Below are 21,116 nucleotides of genomic sequence, written 5' to 3' on the forward strand. Positions count from 1 at the left end.
CACAATAGCCCTGCTGTGCTGCTGTTTTTGTCTGATCCATATAATCTGCATCTTTTATGTAAGAGTTTAATTCTACCTTTATGTTGCATGTATTCCTTAATTATCCATAATTGTGTACTTTGAAATGTGTATCACAATCTATACAACAACAGTGAGGTTTCCTCTTTTGGGTTTCTCCATCCTGCAGTCCACCCAGCACTGCCTTTGAAAACTAGGTCTTACGTTACTTAGCATGTCCTTTTCTGTGGAGTTTGTTCTCTAATTACTAAGCACCTATTATGTGCCCTCACTTTGTCATCCCAGGAACTCATATTGAATACATAACCCTAGTTGTCAAAGAACTTTCTATTCATTCATCCCTTCTCTTTTCTGACCTCTACTGAGTAACCACTCCTTGCCACACTGAAGAGGAAAGCTTAGAAAATGACTTCTTAAAAAAAAACAACAAAATCAGTCAGGCCGTAAGGAAGTTACCTGTCCTTTAATTAAAAAAGAATCCTCAAGTCAAATTCTAACACTTCTCTGGTCATAATATACCTAGGAGAATTCATTTAATTTATATCTTTGTGTCCATAGCTGTTTGTTCGTTAAGATTGTAGCCCACAGTCTGAGCCGGGGGAGGAACAAAAATTGATGGGAGAAGAAATCAAGTTTAATGCAATAAACCTCACAGTTCCACCAGAGACCAGGGGAAGTCTTCTCTCCACCACACGACAACAATGCCTCAACAACTGTCCCAGGGTCACTCAGCAGTGTGGTCAGCTAGGAACAGAGCTGCCAGTCCTGCCTTTCTGTCCACTCCCCTCACCAGCAGCCCACGTTCTCTCCTGTGTTCCCATCACTCCTCACAGCGAGGGTGGGGGTGATGAGGTCAGCAGGAACCTCACACACAAAACCGAGCACTGGATGGCTAAAGCTGTAGCTGCAATCTCACCTGTAACCTTTATAGAATCTTAATGAGAAGCGAAGCCACACATGGGGGGAAAAGTCAGCTGAGGATTTTAAACACTGGCTCAAAGGAGGTTAGTTCACTTCACATTCTACTTCCCCCCCACCCCCCACCCTCCGAAATCAGGAGAGCTTCAGGTCTGTGTCAGTTTCAGGTCACTGTCAGATAATCCTCAAAAAGAGAATGCCAAGAACAAAGAAACCAAATCAGGAAAAAAATAAAAGTAAAAATAAAAACCTCTGACCAAGCCAAGCCTCTAAATATAGCTTTTCCACTTACCTCAATGCAGATAATTCTAAGATATATATTTCTGATTCTATTCATTGCATTTAAAAGAGAAAGACCACACCAGGGTAAGCAATGCAGGGTGGTCAGACACATAATCTAATGACAGTGTGTGGAAGCCACTACAGAAGACAGCAGGAGCACTGCCAGATGGTGCGGTGGGGCTGAGTGGCTGATTTCTATGCAGAGTTGCCGATGTTTTCCAAGTACGGATGGCTCTCATTGAAATGAAAATAGAAAATGCAGGACCAGAGCCCACACTAAACATTCAGTTTAGTAAAGACAGAAAACTGCCCACGAAAGTGGAAGGTACTTGGCCTTGCTATATTCTCAGTAGAGAGAGAGGAGCCTTCCCCTCCTGCAATCTTTTTACCATTAAGCTAAAAGCCTGTCAGTCTTTGCAAAGGAAAACGGAACTGATAGCTGCGTCTTGTGCATTTGTTTTCTAGGGCCTGAAACGATGCTTTTCTGAGCCATAGGATTTGTTTGCAACTATACACTTGCGAAAAATATGAAGAATCAAGAGATCAGCAAGAAATGGCTAGCTAATGTGGTTATTCCAAAATGATAAAAGTACAGTCATCATAAGGCACCCGTAGCTCCTTACCTCCAGTCCTCTTTCTTACTAAGAAAACTAATTTTGAAATTATTGGATCATAGGAGAATGTGGAAGCACATTCATTCTACCCAATTTCAGTGAGATAATGTCTGCAAAGGACCAATTGTAGTAAATAAGCTTCACCAACGAACAGGAAGGATACAAGAAGAAAAGTGATAAGTCAGTGAGCGGCGGTTTTGGTTTTTCTCATGTGTATTTTAATTCTGTGGGCTCTCCAAACTCCCCCCTGCACTACCATGGTTAGCGTATGGTAGCCAAACTGCCCTTACTACTTTTTCCCTCCACCTCACCTCCATCCACTAAGTCACCTACCCCTTCCCTGGCTGCCTAAGTTACCCCTGCTTTGGTCTCCCAACAGCTCAGTCATACTCAGTATCACGGCACTTTTGTTTTCTTTTGGCAGCCACTGGTGTTTACCTGGAGGTGATCCGAACTTCACGGATATCAACTACAGCAAGGTGTGTCATTATCCCAAAAGAAATGGCACTGTCCAATGCACGTTGTGTCATGTTCAATGGAGTCTTGAGTCCACTCCTGGAAAAACAACTCTGGGTCTTCTGACCACCACAGAAGCCGATCCCACTAATAAGTGAGCTCAAGGAAATAAGTGTGTGTGGGAGGAGGGGTGGGGCGTGAAGGTCTCCACCCCCTCCAGGTGAGGTGAAGCGGGAAGGGGAAGGGAGTTGGTAGGAAATTTCTCAAATAGGCTCAGGTGGGAGGGCATCAGAGTAACAAAGGCAAAAAAACGCCACTCTAGTTTGGGCCAAAGGGGAAAAAGGAATGGTGGCCATACTTCCAAATAAAGGAGCCAACTGGTTTCATCACCTATCATCCCCTTTCTTCATCTCTTCTCTACATTCCAGTGGTTTTCAACTATTGCTGCATCTTCAACTCACTTAGGAGCTTTTAAAAATGACCAGACTGTGCCCCAGATTAGCTAAATCAGAATCTCTGGATGAAACGCAGGTATCAGGAGGTCTTAAAGCCACCCAGGTGATTGCAATGATCAAGTAAGATGGAAAACACACCTCTGTTCCATTTTTCTCTCTCTTCACTTCTCCCCAGACCCCCCTGCCACACACCTGCGTGGTGTTAACTGGCTGAATTCCTGACTAGTGCAGCAGGAGGCAATATACGGGCTTCAGAGTAAATATGAGCTGACTTCAATCCTGGCTTTGCCATTTACAGGCACCTGCCCGGGTTCATGGCCTCTCTGAGCCACAGTTTCTCATCTGGGGAGTAATGGGAGCTTACCACGATGAATGTAGATTCTTAAAACATGTTAATATCTTTTTTATTTTCAGAGATCAATGTCACAGAGACATGCCCCATGTCCTCAAATTAGTGTTTTTTTCTCACCTCTTAGGAAAGCTCCCACTCAAGGTCTAATAATTTCAAAGTTGATCACACTAGGTATATTTGCTTATTAGCCCAAAGTGATCTGAAATCAGTAGGACTTTAGGAGTTGTGAAAGGTATTAGTTTCCTGGATTGCTCTGAGGTGAAATCCAGGTATGATGGTTAATTTTATGTGTCAACTTGGCTAGGCTACAGTACCTAGTTTTTTGGTCAAATACAAGTCTAAATGTTGGTGTGAAGGTCTTTAGATGTGATTAACATTTAAATCAGTAGACTGTTCTTTTGCACATGTCACTTAACCCCAAAGTTTAAAAGTGTTAGAATTCTCCCCTTTCTCAGTGAGAATGTTAGTAGAGTTTAGAACCCCCAGCTGCTTCTGGTCACCAGATGAAGTGAAAATAATTGTAGGAATCTGGGGAATACAGAGATAGTTTAGTCAGCATCTTTTGTTAGGCTATTCAGAGTACTTCTGACTTAAAAAAAAAAAAATCAAGGGTATATCTTCTAAAACACATATATTGGAGCATTTAAGGGGGCAACTAAAAATAAGGTTAAATGCATTTCGGTGAAGCTTTTAGTAAATGATCCCAAAGATACCAGGAGATGAAAGAATGCTCCTTTCAGTCAATACTTGTATTAACCATTGTGTGATAAAACAGATAATTTGAAAATTCCAGTTAATTCCAAAGACTTTTGGAATTTGCCTCTTCACTCAGCATTATTAGTTCCTACTGACCTGTTGCTATGCAATGTTGTGAATATTAAGCACATTATCAAATTGTTATTACCACAGGCTATCTTTCGTCAGTTAATATAATAAAAGATTTAAATTATGATAAACATTATGTACTTCGACCAAAACAATATAGTGTCACTTCTTAAATTTAAAAAAATTCAATATATGCTTTATACAATATCAAAATAGCTTAAATGGCACTGTTTTTCAAAAAATGTGCTTCTGCTTATCCCATAATCCTTTTAGTATTTTCTTGGTAATTCAGCAAAACTCTTTAAACTGAATAAAATTAGGATTTTGTGCTTCTATGTTTACAGAAAGAGCATATCAGACTGACAAATTTGATAATCTAAAAAAAAAGAAAGAAAAAACTGTTCTTATTTCAAAGGTTCAAAAAATAAAGGTTATTTACTATGCAGACCAGGACTTCTTGTTTTTAAGATAGCAAATTAGAAAAACATGGTAAGAGTTAGAGGTTACTCAATCAGGTTGAAGCTGGGACTTTTACTCCAGCAGCTCTTGTTCCCCAAATTATATCTGATAATGTTCTAAAGTCTAAACATATTTTAGTTCAAAAAGATACACAGCTCTTAGATATAAAATGGCACTAAGCTTCCAAATATCAACAGGTTTACCAACCCTCTTCAACTAACGTATTTGTTTTCAGAGTAATCTGCCACTCAGGACCTCTGAATTGTAATATTTAAGGAATCGAAACTTTGAGCTATACTGTTTGTTTGCATTTTCCTGTGCATAATCACAGGAGAGGGGCATTAATAAAGGGGTTTGTGTATTGGCCACTACCAAGGCCTATTATTTCAGCAGAGTCATGGCAACAGGGCAAAGCCGAGTGTGTGCAACTGTGACATAATTTCAGCCTGTATTGGGCTGAATGGAAGAGAAGACCAATGTGTCAGCAGATATAAGCAGTAAAATATCCCAGACTAGTTGCAAACCGGAAACAGTATCTATATTCTCAACAATTCAAGAAAGACAGTGATAAACCTTACCCTAAACTGGCTACAAAAGTATTATTACCTGTAAAGCAAGATGGCGCCTGTAAACTTAAAATTGGCGAAATCCCATTGAACTGCATTTCAGAGAGAGAAGGGAACTTGAAATGGTACTGTTTTGAGGGTGTCCAAGAGGGTGGGCAAGCATATGTTCCTGCTAAGCAGAGGAAGTGGTACACCCGGATTTCTTCCTAAGTGCGAGGTCTTTATAAACTCATCCTCATGGGGGCTGTTTTAAATGGAAAGAAAATGACACACAGTCCCCAACTAGGCTTCTGAACTGTTTGGAGAGGGTTGCCACTTTCCCTAGACATTAGGTTACTGTGGGGGAATTTTCCAAAATTGTCAACAAGTCCATTTTTAAACTCAGTTCTTCTTCTCCACATAAAACAGATGCGGGGCAGCATGAACTATTATTTGGTCTAGGAGGAGATGTAAGTTTTTTTTTACATTGCTGACTCCTACCTGACAGTGGAAGACATATTCTGGTGTGGTTTTCTTAAACTTCATGTTCCAAACCAAGGCCACTCCATCTGGTTCATGGGGAGCATCTTCGTTGTTGTTGTAGGAAGCGACCATCAGCTCAGGGTACTGGATGGAAGAGATCACAAGGATGGCTTATGCCAAGATGACAACCCAAGGAAAACATTCTTATTCCAACAGACACATGCTATATTACGTACTTTAAATGGCACTTTCTTTTTAAGTTGTGGCATACTTAATACCAACTTCACGTCTCAACCCACTGCAATCTGGTTTCTACTCCCAACAAACGTTCCACGTGTGCTGCCATAGTCACTAATGCCTACTAAACTGCATGCACTGCTGGATCTCTCTGGGTTATATGACATTTGGGCTACTCCCTCCTTTCTCCTATGTCGGCTTCCATGACATCTTTCTCTCCTGATCTTCTTCCAAACCACTCTTTTCAGTCCCTACAGTTTCTTCTATTACCTATATTTCAAGGGGGCTGTTTTCTGCCCTTATTTGTCTCTATCCACACACTGTCCCTGGGTGAACTCATCAATAGCTTTAATAAGCATTAATATATTGACAATGTTCAAATCTTTATCTCTAGGCTTGATTTCTCTCTGAGGTGCAGATTTTACAGCTACTGGGGACTTCTCAAAGCTGTCCATAGACACGTCAGATGCAATGCATAGGAAAGCGAGCTTGTTGCCTTCTACAAAAACCTACTGCTCTTTCAACATTCCCTCTTCCAACATTTATCCCTTTAGTGCTTTGAACTGACATTACCTAGCTGTCCAGGCCAGACACTCCACGTTCATTTTTTACTCCTCCCTCTTTCTCATCTTCATATACTGTGTTTCACTACTTCCTCAATGGTAACTCAAATGCATGTTTTCTTTCTATCCTTAAGATCAGAGGGCTCCTAAATGAATTTCTTGTCTGGATGAAGACAACAGCTTTCTAAATGGCTTCCTGCTTCCAGGCTTGCCATGCCCTACCCTCACCTACTCCACTCTTCATCCTTTGTCAATATTTTACAAAACATACATTTGGCTAAGTTACTCCTCTGCTTAAAATATTTTAATGGCTCATCATTACTTTCACGATAAAATCCAGGTCATATAGGATCCTTCATGATCTGTTATTTTCTACTTTCTCTGCTTAATCTCTTACAACCTTCCCTCCCTCCTCCCAACCCCACTCTATGACCCAGACTCACTGGGCTAGTTCTGAGGTTCATAGGTACAGCCTCTGTACCATGAGTCTGATACTCACTCTCATTGGAATGTCTCTTCTGTGTTGGTTATACCATTAATTTATTCGTTAAGACTCGATGCAGGCATCAAGTCCTCCAGACAATCCTATCTAACTATCCACCACCCCTCCTTGCCTCTCATCAGCTCCCTTAGCAATTATGTGTGTCCCCCTATTAGAGCACCTGTCAAACTGTATTATGGCTTTTCCTGGTCTATGTCTATTACTAGATTGTAAGCTCTTTGAGTATAGGGACTTGTTTTGATTGACCTCTGAATCCAGAGTATAGTAAGTCCTAGCACAATAAACTTGTGCCAAAATCTGTTGAATTACAAATGCTCTTTCTTATGTTAGTAACCCTGCGCTCAGTGGCAAGGCCTTATCTTTAATCCTTTGTTGTTAAATACCGCCAACAATTAAAAGCTCAAGTAAAAGAAACACAAGTAGTAAAATAACAAAGAGGACTCTACAATGAGTACAAATACCTACTCACCATACATGAACTCTATGCTGAGTGTTATAAATAAACTGAGGCTGAATCTCGTGGCAGGTATTTATGAGTTAGAGTACATTTCATGAAAATGTCATTCCTACCTGGGATTCCCATAAGGCAGCTCCGTTAAAAATAGCATCAGGATTATAGCAGATCATATCAGTCTTTGCTCACAGGTAATTTTTTCCTTCTTTTTCACTACACTGCATATATTTAACATAAGATTGTCTGTATAACTTTGAACATCAACTTCTTTTCTATCAAAAATAATTAAACCTAAGTCTTCTATGTGATTGTAGTCATTCTTTGAGCTCCCTCAACTTAAGAAAGCTGCAGAGAGTTACAACTTGCCCGTTGGTACAGAGAAAGTATAAACCTACAACCACACACACGTATGTGGCCACCAGGGGAAAGTAATCATTCTTCATTAGAAAACACTCCTTAGCGGATGAATCAAAGGCCTGTTAAGAAAGGCCTTTGATTCGAAGTCCATTCAAAGAAACTAACATCCAGATAAACACAGAAGTCTCCAGACTGTCCATCTGAAGTTTAACTATGTCACATGTGAAAAGGCAACTCTATAAACATCAACACCACTACCATAGTGGTCAACGGACAGCCAGATGTGTCTGGAATAATATCCCACAGCTTCACATCTGGGTCTCATCGCTGGCTCCCACTTGCAGTTCTTCTTTTTTCATTAAAAAAATATTTTACATTATTGGGTTTAAAACTCCTTTAGAAAACAGGGAGAATTTCTGTAAAATACCAGTGAAATGCTTTTGGTGAAATATCTATAACTAGGATCAAAAGGCCTAAAGATACTGATTAACTCTTATCTCTTGAAAGTGTTTGTGATTTCAAAGTCTCCTCTAGTATGTTTGTTTGAACATGACTAATCATATTTTCTTATTTTCCAATAAGAAGTAGTAAATCTCTGCACGATTATTTAAACTTTAAAGGTTAAAATTATTATCTTAAAGGGAATATTAACTACTAGGAAGTTTGTGATTACTAACGGGGCTGAATTATCTAATATTTAACCTAGGAGAATTTTACCCGGAAATTACCAGATCTGCTCTCAAGCTGCTTTTTCTTATAAAGAAATAAAATCTGACATTTATTGGCGAGGAAGGAACCAACATGTTTTAAGTGCCATTATGTGCCAGACACTGGGCTGGGGAAACATGTTCACTCGTTTGATCCTTACAATTCTCTAAAGTAAGCAATGGTTTTCCCACTTCTACAGACAAAGAAGCCAAGGGTCCCTGGGTAAGGAACTTGTTCCAAGTTAAGTTGCTAATAAATGATAAAGTGAGACCCTGCTTGAAGTCTATTTGGTTTCAAAGACCATGTCCCTTCCGGCCCACTGTGGCATGCGTCAAGTGCCCCCTTCCCACCATGCATATGAGAGGCACTGGTGCCAGGTAAGATGTGGGACACGAATTTCAACAGTAACATGCTTTGCTTTGTAGGAGCTCATCACTTAGCAGAGGGAGGTGAGACACATGTATGAATAACTACAACACAAATATAAAAGCAGAACATGCTAAGATGGAGATACAAAAGTTCTATCAAAGCACAGAAGAGAAAATAACTACTTTAGTTGGAATGGGGTATGGCAGGGAGAGATATTGGAAAGGACTTCTGAGAAGAAATGAGACTTGATTGGGCCCTGTTAAGTGGCTAGGTGATTAGGAGAGAAGTGAGAGGAGAGTATAGACGAGGGTACAAATATTGATGCAGGAAATCTCTCTTGGGTGTCTGCCTGGTTCACAGTGATTCTCCCAATCTTTGGAGATCACCTCAGTACACAGGTGTCTAACTTCCCAGGGACAATTAATTCATTGCAGGGTTCATACCTGACCCAGCTGGGGCAATCACATTCTCTAACTTGGCTACTGTAACTTTTGAGCTGAGACACAGAACTCAGCTTATGACAGCATCTTATTGGTGAAGCCTCTCAAGCTGCCCAGATTTATACTCCAGAGTCCCCATTCTTCATCTCTTCCATGGATTCCCTGAGTACCCTAGTAGCTCTCGAATAAATTTCCCTTTTTCCTTAAGGTAGCCAGGGGTAAAGTTTTCTTGACTAATGCAGTGGAGAACAAATTCAGGAGACAGTAGGTTATAGCACCTGGCTGGGAGGCAGGTGATGAGAAGAGATGAAAAAGATAAAAGGGCTGCAGATGCCTCTTTGCAGGGCATCTCTGCAGGGCATCCTCAGAGAAGTCACTGAGCACAGGCTAATGATTTTAGACTTCACTCTGGGAGTCATACTCTGCAACTACTAATACTACTAATTCTACTACTACTTTAATATTTATTGAGTATTTTTTATATAGTACACAGTTTTAAAACTCTAAGTGTTTTAAATACACTTACTCATTTAATACAATAAGCATGTGAGCTAGGTATGATTATCATTTGATGAGTGGGGAAACTTAAGCCAAGAAAAGTCAGGTAATTTGCTCAAGGTGACACTGAGAGCAAATAAGTAATCTTTACAAATAGTAAACTGAAAAGTACTTACAATGACTCAACAGTGTAGAGAATTGAGGCAGGGAGACCAGTTAGGAAGCTATTTCCTAATATAAGCACAAAGTGGAGGGCATGATATAAAGTAGGTATCGACTCCACATGTAAGTGGATTTGAATTGATCACAGTGGGGGTCTTTTTGCTACCGTAAATTTGATTGGGTTTTGCAATTAAATGAGCTATCAAAAATTACTTGAAGAGGGATGGGGGAGGAATGGAGTAGGAAGTTGGGGTTAGCAGATGTAAGCTGTTATATAGAGAATGGATAAACACCAAGGTTCTACTGTATAGCACAGGAAACTGTATTCGATATCCTATGATAAACCATAATGAAAAAGAATATAAAAAGAATGTATATATATGTATAATTGAATCACTTTGCTGTACAGCAGAAATTAACACAACATTGTAAACCAACTTTACTTCAATTAAAAAAAATTACTTGGCTTTGTATCTTGGATGATTCCAAGGTTAGAGGATGAAACTTACATATGAGAAGAATATACATGGTGGGAGTGAGATCACAAGTCTGGTTTTGTGTATGTCTGCCAAATCTGTCATGTGATATGTGGATAGTATTATTGACCCCCTGTGCTAAACAATATTCAATAAATAAATAGCAAAGTTGACATAATTCCCCAAGCGCCCAAATGTCTTCCAGGGAATAATGTTTGGTGGATATTTTGCAAATATCACAAAGTTAAAGTGCTCTTGTTTAAGAAGTACAAGAGGTCACAGCAAAGCTATGCAGGAATCTTACAGTTTCTTCCTTTTTTCCCCTCTGTTCCATTCTGTTCCACTCATAATCATCCTAAGCATACATGCCTCTACTAGACGCTAAGACTATGCCTCTATCCTTTTCTTCTTTCTTAATATCACTGGATTGCATGTAGATTCACTCAGAAAGTCTCTTCATTCCATACGTATGTAAACCTGGTCCTTTGAACCCCAAAATTGTTATGATGTAGGAACTAAGGGCTCTAATTCCTGTTTCTTATGCTCCAAAGAAAATACATTTTTCAGAAATGCAAACCCCTTCCCCACAGTGTAGATGGCAGGTTACACAAAAATGGGGAAAAAGAGATGCAGTCTCTCTATAGTGGAGTTCCTGCCCTTTCCAGTTTCACCTCCTGCAACAAAAACGACACACAAGATCCTGTGTGGAAACAAACCTATCCACAGGCAATAGGGCCCACCACACGCTGAGGCCAGGCAGGGACCAGCCCCGCGGGTGAGCCCACTGCCGCCTCCTCAGGGAGAGTTGTCACTGAAACCTGCCTTCGAGGAATGTGTCAGATAAGGCTCCTGTGTAATTTCCAGACTCTGAACAAGTGAACAAGCCGAGCTAAGTGTCTCCTCAGCCTTGGATCTGCTTTCTACACACACACCCGAGCGTGCTCACAGAGCATCCACACACTGGTGGGAAGTGGCTGGGCACACCCTGCCTGTATTAGCCTCTGCACGACCATGCCCTGCGTGCTCTCTTGTTTGGATGTAAAAAGAGATTCAAGGGGAGAGAACACTTGCCCACTTTGTGGCTGTTGACAGTCTGGTTGCAGGGGATTACATTCCTCTTCAGTGTTCCTGTTCTCGACATGACTAAATGGGGCTCTTCACATCACCTGCTTTACTGCTCTGCCTAGAACACACTCTTCTCCCCTCCATCTGTCTAATCCCAGTCTTCTAAGATGCCCTGTCCAACCAAAGACAGACTCCAACCTCCACTGAATCCTGAAAGCACTTGCTCTCGGCCCTATGTCACTCAGCCCTTAGAAGCTCTTTTGGTTCCAGATTCATAAGCCCTTTGTGGGAGGCACTGGTAAAGAGCATACGCCTGGAAGTGCTGAAAGACTCGGGTTCAAAGCCCTGCTGTACCACATCCTAGCTGAGTGACTGTTAGTAAGATACTTAGTTGCCCTGAGCCTCAACTTCTTCAGCTATAAAATTAAAATAGTAACAGTGGCTGCCTCACTTGATGTTGTGAGGGTGAAATAAGACAATGCCTCCAGAGCAGCTGGCACAGTGCTTAGTATATAAGAAACGCAAATTAAAAGCTAGCCATGACAATTATTCCCAATAAAAGCACAGACTATAAGAAAACAGAAACTGCACTGTGTATAAATGCCCAGTACTTATCATTCCTATTTCCTTCATTGCTATTATGTCATTGTCATTACAGGAGGGGACGTAGCATGGTGATCAAGAATGTGAGCTCAGGAGTCAGACCACCCGAGTTCATATTCTGACCTCACCACAATTAGGCTGTGTGCCTTTATGTGCATTAAGTAACTACCCAGTGCTGGGTAAATTATACACTAATTGAGTAGGCCATTAAATTGGCTTTTGGTAAATCTGCCTGCTTTCACTATGAATGCTACACTGGGGAGTTTAGATTTTTTTTTTTTTCTTGCAGGCAATAGGGAGTTTTAATCCAGGGAGTGAAGTGATCAGATGTGCATTTTTAGAAAGATTATTTGGCTAGATGTCTAGAGGGAAAACTATAGGTGGACAAGTTTGGATGTAGAAAGAACATAAGAAGGTTAGCAATACTACAGGTGTAAGATGATGAACTTATGAGTGGTGAAACGGACAGTCTTGGTGACAGACTGGGTCTGGGAGATAAGGGAGAGAAAGTTTCTAATGTTAACGACGAAAGTTTTGCTTTAGGTCCTTGGGTATATTGTGATGGCTTTAACATAGAATAGAGGAGGCAAAAAAGGATTTCAGATGTGTGGAAGTAATAAGTTAGTGATTAGTTTGAGATTCTACGGGACACCTGAATGGATCTGTCTGGTGTGTAAAGTGGAATTCAGGAGGGAGATTGGGTGGGGGATAGAAAAAGGCTGTCCACGTGGTTGTTGAATCCATAGCAGTGGAAGAGATCTCCCACAGAGAGCATGTCGAGAAGAGTAAAGGTTGAGGGTGTGACCACGAGGACCACGAGGGTAGGAGAGGAAAAAGAAGTCTTGGAGGAATTCGAGAACTGAAAGAGAGTCGAGTTGTGGAACTCAGAGGAAGGATAATATTTTTACAAGTATGGGGAAGTCAACAAAGCTGGATGACAAAGAGAGGTCAGGGCAGATTAAAGCTTAAAAATATCCACAGGATTTGACAAGTAGGAAATCTTTGGTGACCTTAATGAGAGCAGTTTCATGGACAGAATGGCCTGGCTCCTTGTCTGGTACCTAGTAAGTACTCAATGTGTATGAATAATAGAGTGCAAATTTTAAACTGAAACTTCAGTAAAATGAGAAAGAAAACCAATAGGCACAGAAAAATAATTGCAAGTTAGTGAACATATCCAAAATAGTGGAGCAATTCTCTCTTATTTTTTTTTAAATACAAGTCCAGTTTGTCCCATCCAGCAACAATTCTTACCTGGAGAGACCAGTCCATACAAGTGACTACTCGGTGCTTGGACCAATGCTCATCATAGAACTGACGATTGAAAGAAAGGTTGGCTCCAGCCTGGACATCCCTAGGAGGGTTTAAACATCAAAGACAAATATGATGCTTCAAAACGGGGCTTTATCTCTAGTGCTCATACTGAAAGAATGAAATGGAAAGAGCACGGTGCACAATACTCTCTAAAGCCAAAGCATCAATTTAGACAGCAAACTCTGATCATAAATGAACTAAAGGTGGTCTCCTTTCTGCAAAGCTCTAACCTGGCCCAGAAAAGGTCCACATGTTGTTCCAAGCCTGGTGCGAAATGTCAAATTTGTTTCAGGTTCCTATCTTGAGCAGTTCTAAAGCATTCTCCTCCCCCTAATAAGCTCTGCCTTGAATCAGAGTTTACAAGAAATTTCCCAGCTCGCATGGAAGCACAGCACATTTGGAGATTCTTTGGTATCAATATCACCTTATCTGGCCTTAGACCAGAAATGATATGCATGTTTCTCTTTACCTGTAATTTCTGATTGAAGGTGGCAGTTGCCTCCTTGCTCAATAGTAAGTGAAAAGTTCCACCGTTGAGACAGGCCTGCTGGGGAGTGAGGGATTCACCGAGCATCTTATATACTTAACACAGACCAAAATATCATCTGGGTGGAGGAAGATTACACTTTGGCTAGTGTTTACTTGGCTGATATTCAACTGGCTGCAAAACCTCCTCTGAAGAACTCTGCACTAGTCATGCATTTGCTCCACAAGACTGAGTGTTTAAATTGAGTCATACTTGTTCTGTGTCAGCAGCTATGGGATCTGCATAAAAAGCTGCCTATACTCCTTGGGCTTCAGTTCAGGAATTCTTCCACACTCACCTTTTTTTTCTGTTCATTTGCTTCATTCCATCGCCTTGCATCCTGTATCACTTGTCCTATATAGTTCTTGTTCAGACTGGGTGACTTGACCTCAGATTAGGTATTTGGGCTCCAAGCAGCTGACTTACTGACTTTTTTTTTCCCCTGCTAACCTTTCCTCAGCTCCACCATTGCAAACTCAGGCAAGAGGTACATGCACCCAAGTATCTGCCAGGAACCCAGTATAACACTGTGTCAGGCACCCAGAGGGAAAGAGGACTCAGAAAACTAACTGAGCCATAGAGTAATGGCTTTTTAAAAGAAAACAAATATAACACATATATTCAAAATGTTATTCTCTTTGATGTAGTCTAACAATGCTGTCAACTGTTTAGAACATTTTTAGAACTCCCTTTTGAAACTGTTTTCAGAGCCACTGTTACATTGCCTTGAGCATCTTCAATGATGATAGGTTGGCCTTTGACAATGTATTTGAATTTTAGAAGTAGTAAGATGTCAGGTCTAATGAAAAAGGCAGGTAATCTCATCTTTTCATATTGTTCTTGGCCAAAAGAAATTGGTGGCTAAAAACCAGCTATATCTCTCACAAAGCTCATAAAGTGCCTCCAATTATCCACATGAAGATGGTTGACGGCCCCTGCCGAATATAATACATATGTTGCAGTCACAGGCAAAGTCACTTGGGGCCATTTACTTCTAACGGTTAGTTAAAAGTAAATGGCACTTGTATTTCCTAAAAGCCACATACACATAATCTTATGGCATCAAAAGAGGAAAGAGTTCCCAGTCTCTGTTTGCTGTCTCCCACATCAGTTAAGGTCTCCCATATCTCATGTTTATTTTCTTCGGCTTCCTGTTTGCTTAGACATCAAAAATAGATCTACTGGATATAACACAAATCTCCTTTTGCTGCTTATGTTTTCTCAGAGGACAATGTACATGACTCTGCCAGTCTCTATCACCTGGACTGTTCCCCAGATATCAAGTTCAAAAGCATTTCATGGAAGCACATGATAATTACAAGGAAACTCTAAGCCAGAAGTCATAACCAAAGCCCTTAGTCAAAGCTGTTCAGCAAGATCAGCTCTGGAATTTCATTCTCCTCTGATTTGTTAGGCTTGGAACTTGCCTACTCAAAACATAAGGGAATTTAGAATCAACAGATAACTTATCACAGTATTTTTTAAAATGCACACAAGAAACTAACCCATCTTTTTCCTCTAACTCTCGACCACTATAGTCAAAGAAGATATCGGAGTCTTCTGCCAGCGCTCTTTCAATTACCCGTATTGTCCGATCAAAAAAGATGAGAAATTCCTCTGAGTGAAGGATCTGCTGTTTTTCTTCCTCTGTCAGCTCCCTTGGAGGAGCTACTTATGTAAAAGAGATGGTTGGGAAAGAAAAGAAAAAAGGGATAATTAAAACATTTCAAGAGGAATCCAACTCTTGAAAGACATTGCTTATCAAAAGAGTGATAAGACACAGTGAAATAAACCATTGTTAATATTAATTCTAAATTACTCTTAAGTTCACACCAAAGGTTTTTGCAGATGTCTTCACTGACAATGTTACAAAAAGATTTCATATCTGGACTAATTACTATTTTGAAGAGTTGAAAAATATTACAAATGAAAATGATTGGTGTGTTTTAACAATGAGTTCTGAACGTTATTTTCTTTAGAACTGAACTTGAAAAACAGCTCAAATAGTACATAATAGAGAAATCTATAAAACCATGTATATTAGATTGTAAAGCTGTGCATCCTAAATAATTAAGAACTATCTATAATATGATCTAGATAGCACCTTTCCTCTTTCTACTGATAAATTCATTTTATTTTAGATAGTTACTTGATAAGGCTGATTGATTGTTATATAGATTCTCCTCAAAAACTGAAACGTGTCCTTCCAAACCCACCTTTACCCAAGATATCGTTTGCTTTTAAACAAACACATGGAACAAATAAATGCTATAAGACACCTCATAATTGTTATTATGCCTTACTTTTCCAGCATGATTAATCTTATAAGACTAAATTTGAAGATACAAAATAAGGCAAAGAGAGATTAAATAACTAGCAATATGTCATAGTGTCTGAAAGTCAGCTCACCTCAGAGTCATGATTAGGTTATATAAACTGTTCCTTCAGTAGCAGGGTTTACAGAAAACTATAGAGGAAGGATTAGGAATCCCCCAGAGTGAGAAATCCCTAAGGGCAGAAACTGTCAGCTGAACCTTTGTGGTTCTTCAGGAGCCCCAGTTCAACTTTTGTGCAGAGAGACTTCAATAAACGTTTGATCAATTACCCTTCCAGTAGGACCAGAAGCTCCTGGAGTTTAAGCTACAAGAGGAGGGTAGTGCATTAAAACCATAGGGGTCCCTGGTGGAATGACTCACCCACAGGATTTCCCAAACACTTCCACAACCATCCTCATAACCAGGACTGATTTCTACCTGGCCACATGGTCAGAGGAATCATTTAGGTACAGCCACCTATAGCATAATGTTTTATGGAAGTGTTATTTGATTTGATTAATGGTATCTTGAAGCCACTGTCCTGAGAAATCTGAACTGTCAAGAAGCCCTCCTGCAGAGCCATCGAAGTAGATCTCAAGTTTTAATGTTCATAATGTCTCTCCCCTTCTGGCCTCCCCTCCCCTGCCCCAGACTGAAAGACAGAAGGGTCTGGAAAGACTCCAGGGTCTGTATTTGTACAAGAAATTAGAATGATTATGACGTAGTTGATTCACACCTTGAGAGACAGAAAAACATGATTCATCCACTACAGCAGAAGATTATCTCCAAATACAGTTCACCCCAGTGTTTCTAGCAGCCGTAAATATAGCCGGAAATATTTCTTTGTTGCTGAAGTCTCCAGAGCCCTAAATGTGCCCATGTGTATTGGGACTCTCCAAAAACCTCCATCAACATCTGCTGAGCAATGCTGCACAGACACTACTTTGAGAAATGGTGAAGTGGGCAATGTGTAAACTGTAAATAACAAGAACTCTATAAAACCAACCTGGAATCCAAAAGTTACTCCGCCATTTCCTAGCTTGGATTCTTTAATCAGTGAAAGCTCTCTAAGCCGCAGTGTTATCCATAAAATGAGGCAATGATACCTAAACTTTAAGTCTGGTTTAAGACTTAAATATACTGACAAATAGTTCAGCATTCAATAATTAACAGTTATATATAATTTGTCTACTTTCTAAAACACCCATAAATGAGGCATTTGAATTTTTTCACCTTGATATAAGTTCAAGAAAATGGTAAAACTACTAAATGTAACTAGGTAAAGGGGAAAATGCTAGGGTCCTTTTGTTTTGGTCAGTACTGTTATATAAATAAATAAACCTCACTAAACAAGGACGCTACAGGACCAAGAAGAATGTCTTATTTTAAAAGCTTCATTCGGCTTTTGTCACTGCTGATGGATGACTTGAGACACACCTGAAATTAAGCAGAGAAATAGGAATTTTTTCCCTTTATTCCTGTTTTTACATTTTAAAAATATCTATTCTATTCTCTGTTTATCTTTTTGAGCTACTTGTATTCCACCTGTATATTTCCTTACAGGTCCATTACCTTGAATAAAAAACAGTTCCTGTGTAATTTTCTGTAATCTTTTTCTTCCCTGTAGCTTACTGTCATTTTGATCTCAGCTTTCAAGACATACAACTTCTTCTCTAAGAGAAACATAAATGGCTGATCAAAGTGTATTTGCAGAGGCCAAGTTCAGGTAAGTGAAGCAGTAGCGTCTCCAGATATTATGTTTGGCAATACAATATTTGGCTTGAAATTAAATTGCTACTGAAGCAAAACAAAGAACATATTTTATATTAAGCTTTGATGTCTAACAGGGATCAAATGACATGATTTGTTAGCACAAAATAATAAGATGCATGTGCAGATGAGTACTTTTTAAAAGTCATAAACAATATTCAACTCAGGAGTTAAACAGAGCTATAGTTATTTTCACTAAAACCCCAAACCTCTCATATTTAAAAGTCTTTAAATTGATGTGTTATTACAATGTAATGAAAACATAATGGAGTATCCAGGAACCACATCCAAAATCTGTATTTGGAGGTAAAACCTCTCCAGACATCATATTTCATGAAAAAAAATTAGTTGATTAATGGAGTCCACAAAATTTAAAATATAAGCATAAACAATTAAAATCAGAATTGTATTACTCCAGGAGAGACCACAAATTCTCCCTAAAATCTCTTGTTTCTTCAGCTTTTCCCTATCCCTGGAACCTAAAGAATTATTTTCAACAACTTCTCTGCATAAAAAGGTAGGAAGTAATTTAATAGCAACAGGCGTAACAGAGCAAAACAAGGGCAATGATAATGTTTGATTTTTCTTACAAGTTAAGCAGAAATTGCTATTATAGCAGGTTTGTTGCTTGTTTTTGCAACATGGAGTATTTCTGCCAAGAGCTAACAATATTTTATGCATTTAAAGTGACTTTTTTTAAGAAATACAGATTCTTCAGGAAAAGTAGTACATATGGATATGACTTACATATGAGCCAATGACAGAACAATTTTCAAACTTACCAAAATTTACCTGAACAGTTTATATTTAGCTTGAATAAGAAGCATGAAAACAATGTACTAGAGTCATGAAACTCAAAGTTTAGAGAACTGCCTAATTCTATGAATTCATGGCCTGCAAAATTAAAATCTAGTATGAATTTTATTTTAGGGTCTACTTTTAATTCTTTTTATTATAGAAATGTTAATTTGTCTTGGTATTGTACATGAAAATACTTTTTTATGTGTCTCTCATGTTGATTCTATCCTATTTGTTATGCTTCTTAAGTTTTCTTATTGACCTGAATGTGTACTTTTTCAATTTCTTTTTGATTTACTCTATTTACTAGACACTATATCTTTTGATTTCTAGAGTTCCTGGATTTTTTTTCTCTGTAAAAATGTAAAATCCGTAATGGAATCCACAATTTATATTGAGTATTTTACAATCTCATCTTTAGGTCAAAAGTAATTTTTAAAATATCCATTTCAGAAATGTCTTGCCTTGTTTCAATGATGTAGCTTTAATTTCAATATAAAAATTACATCTTTTAAATATTTTTCAGGAATATATCAAAAAGATTAAAAAATAAATAAGTAAACCCACATAACTTAAATATTAAATCAGATTAAATAGGGACAGTAGCTCTTACTGAATTTTACAGTGAAATCAGTTCAAAAACAAGGGCAAGAAAACCAAACCAAACTAATAAAGAATGATGTCCTTCTCTGAAGTTAATGTGAGGTTTATGAGTTAATGTGCATTTACAAGAGTCACGTTTCCGATTCTGTTGCTTTAAATCTCTAAACATGAAGATACTAGGACACTCACATATAGAAATTTCCTAAAATTTTATTGAAACCTAAAAGCTACCTGCTGTTTTCCCTACTCTGTTGTGGAAAAAAGAGTGAGAAGAGTAATAAATCAAACCCATATTTCTTTACTGTTTAATGCATTTTTGATGTCACATGGGCAAAAATGTCAAAAGCTAGTGAGCACTGATTTTTTTCCCATCTCCCCCTCAGCATTTTTTTTTTAACTCCAAAAAAGGCCAGATTTCTCAAAAATGTGTTGCCTGGTTTGAAACTGTGTATGTCAAGTTTCAGCCCAGAGCAAATGTTTATGGCTAAGTAATAAATCCCTGAAACTCAGGGTTCCTATGGAAGTGCTGACACAGCCCTGACTACCATGCAGCTGTATGAATGGCGCCACGATTGTATCTGCTAGAGATTCTTTAAAAAGTTTGCAAAATACTGTCTTGCTTAAAAAAAAAAAATAGCCAGAGAGAGTTTGATGCCAACATAAACATGCTTTTAACCCATTATGTGCTAATTTGCAGAAAAGCCATTAATAGAGACTTAAGATGCACGGCGCGGCAGTAACAGGAAATGCACTTTCAAACTTCTCTTGGACTTTTAACAGGACTTTAATCAATTCCATGAAGCATGAGTGAGAGTCAAAACTGGAGGGTGTTTTTGCTCAGAACTTAAGAAGGAGGTTGCAATGCTTTGCCAGAGAAGAGAATTTGGAGATTGGGGTTGGGGGGCAGGAGGGAATCCGTGCCAAGACACACAAAATACACCCTGGCTCCTATCACCCAGTACATCTTAAGGATATTTTGCAAAAAAAAAAAAAAAAAAAAGAGGGTGAGGGTATTTTAGTAAACTTTGACTTATTTTGTCTCTTGCTACACCTGTGTTAATGATATTCTATTCACCAGCTTAAATATATACATGTTCTTAGTAGGAGGTTTAAATGTGAACTTGCTTCACTCAAATCCTTTTAGAATCTCTCAGAAAGAGTAACTTGTGCCTTCTGTGGACGCTACTGTTAAAGATGCTGAATCTACTGCCTGCCTACGGCCGTACCCTAGAACTTGACAGTAATCCACCTCACTCAATGCCTGGGCAGGTTGAGGTGAGTACCTATGACCAGTACATACTCACTCCTACGAAGTCCCCGGGGACAACCATGTGCCATGCACTTCGCCAGAGCCACGGGCAAATCGAAAATTTAAAAATCAAATGAAATTCTAATTAGACTTATGTTGCTCTAAACTTGGGACATTTAGTAGGAAATATGGAAGAATCTTTTTAATCTACACTCCATTCTCATGGACACTCCATTTCTCAATAAGAATGACAATCTCAAAATTCTCTTTTTCTCCATAGGCTGAAAATCTCAAAGGGACACAAAATTAGATTTTTAGGGAAACATCAGCTATAGCATTTCTTGCCTTCCCCTTTCTTTTCTTTTTTCATTATTGTTTTCTTGTTTTTTGAAATCCAGTGCTATTACAGGAGGATGGCTTTGTGGGCAAGTGTATAGGCTTTGGAGTCAACTCCAAATCCTGGATCGTGTACTTACACATTGTGTATCCATGGGTACATTTTTAAACCTCTCTTTTCCTATTTCTCGATCTATAAAATAGGGAAAATAATAGTATCTGCTTCAAAAGGATGTTGCGAAGGGTACATATTATCTCTGGAGTGTTAAGGAGAGAGCCAAGTACCTAGTAAGCCCCTAATAAATACTAGTCATTGTTATCACTGGAGCATGTAAAGGCTGCTCCTTCTGCTATGGGCAGAGTG

The 21,116-nt window shown here is 39.1% G+C and overlaps 1 protein-coding gene across 13 annotated transcripts in view; it reads right to left on the reverse strand.

Annotated features, from left to right (window-relative positions):
• The window catches only part of DYNC1I1 (dynein cytoplasmic 1 intermediate chain 1), a 484,637-nt gene that overhangs the window by 117,207 nt on the left and 346,314 nt on the right, over positions 1–21,116 (reverse strand). For 9 of the 13 annotated variants that reach the window (XM_081243717.1, XM_081243707.1, XM_081243705.1 and 6 more), the window contains 3 exons: positions 15,187–15,352; positions 13,096–13,195; positions 5,426–5,551 (listed from right to left, as the gene is read on the reverse strand). In XM_081243717.1, coding sequence (XP_081099843.1) covers positions 5,426–5,551; positions 13,096–13,195; positions 15,187–15,352 — 392 coding nt within the window. The remainder of the gene's footprint in view (positions 1–5,425; positions 5,552–13,095; positions 13,196–15,186; positions 15,353–21,116) is intronic. The other 4 variants (XM_081243706.1, XM_081243708.1, XM_081243712.1 and 1 more) reach the window with 1 other exon arrangement.

This window comes from Mesoplodon bidens (assembly GCF_964165515.1).
Source record: "Mesoplodon bidens genome assembly, chromosome: 9".
In the NCBI taxonomy this organism is placed as follows: Eukaryota; Metazoa; Chordata; class Mammalia; order Artiodactyla; family Ziphiidae; genus Mesoplodon; species Mesoplodon bidens.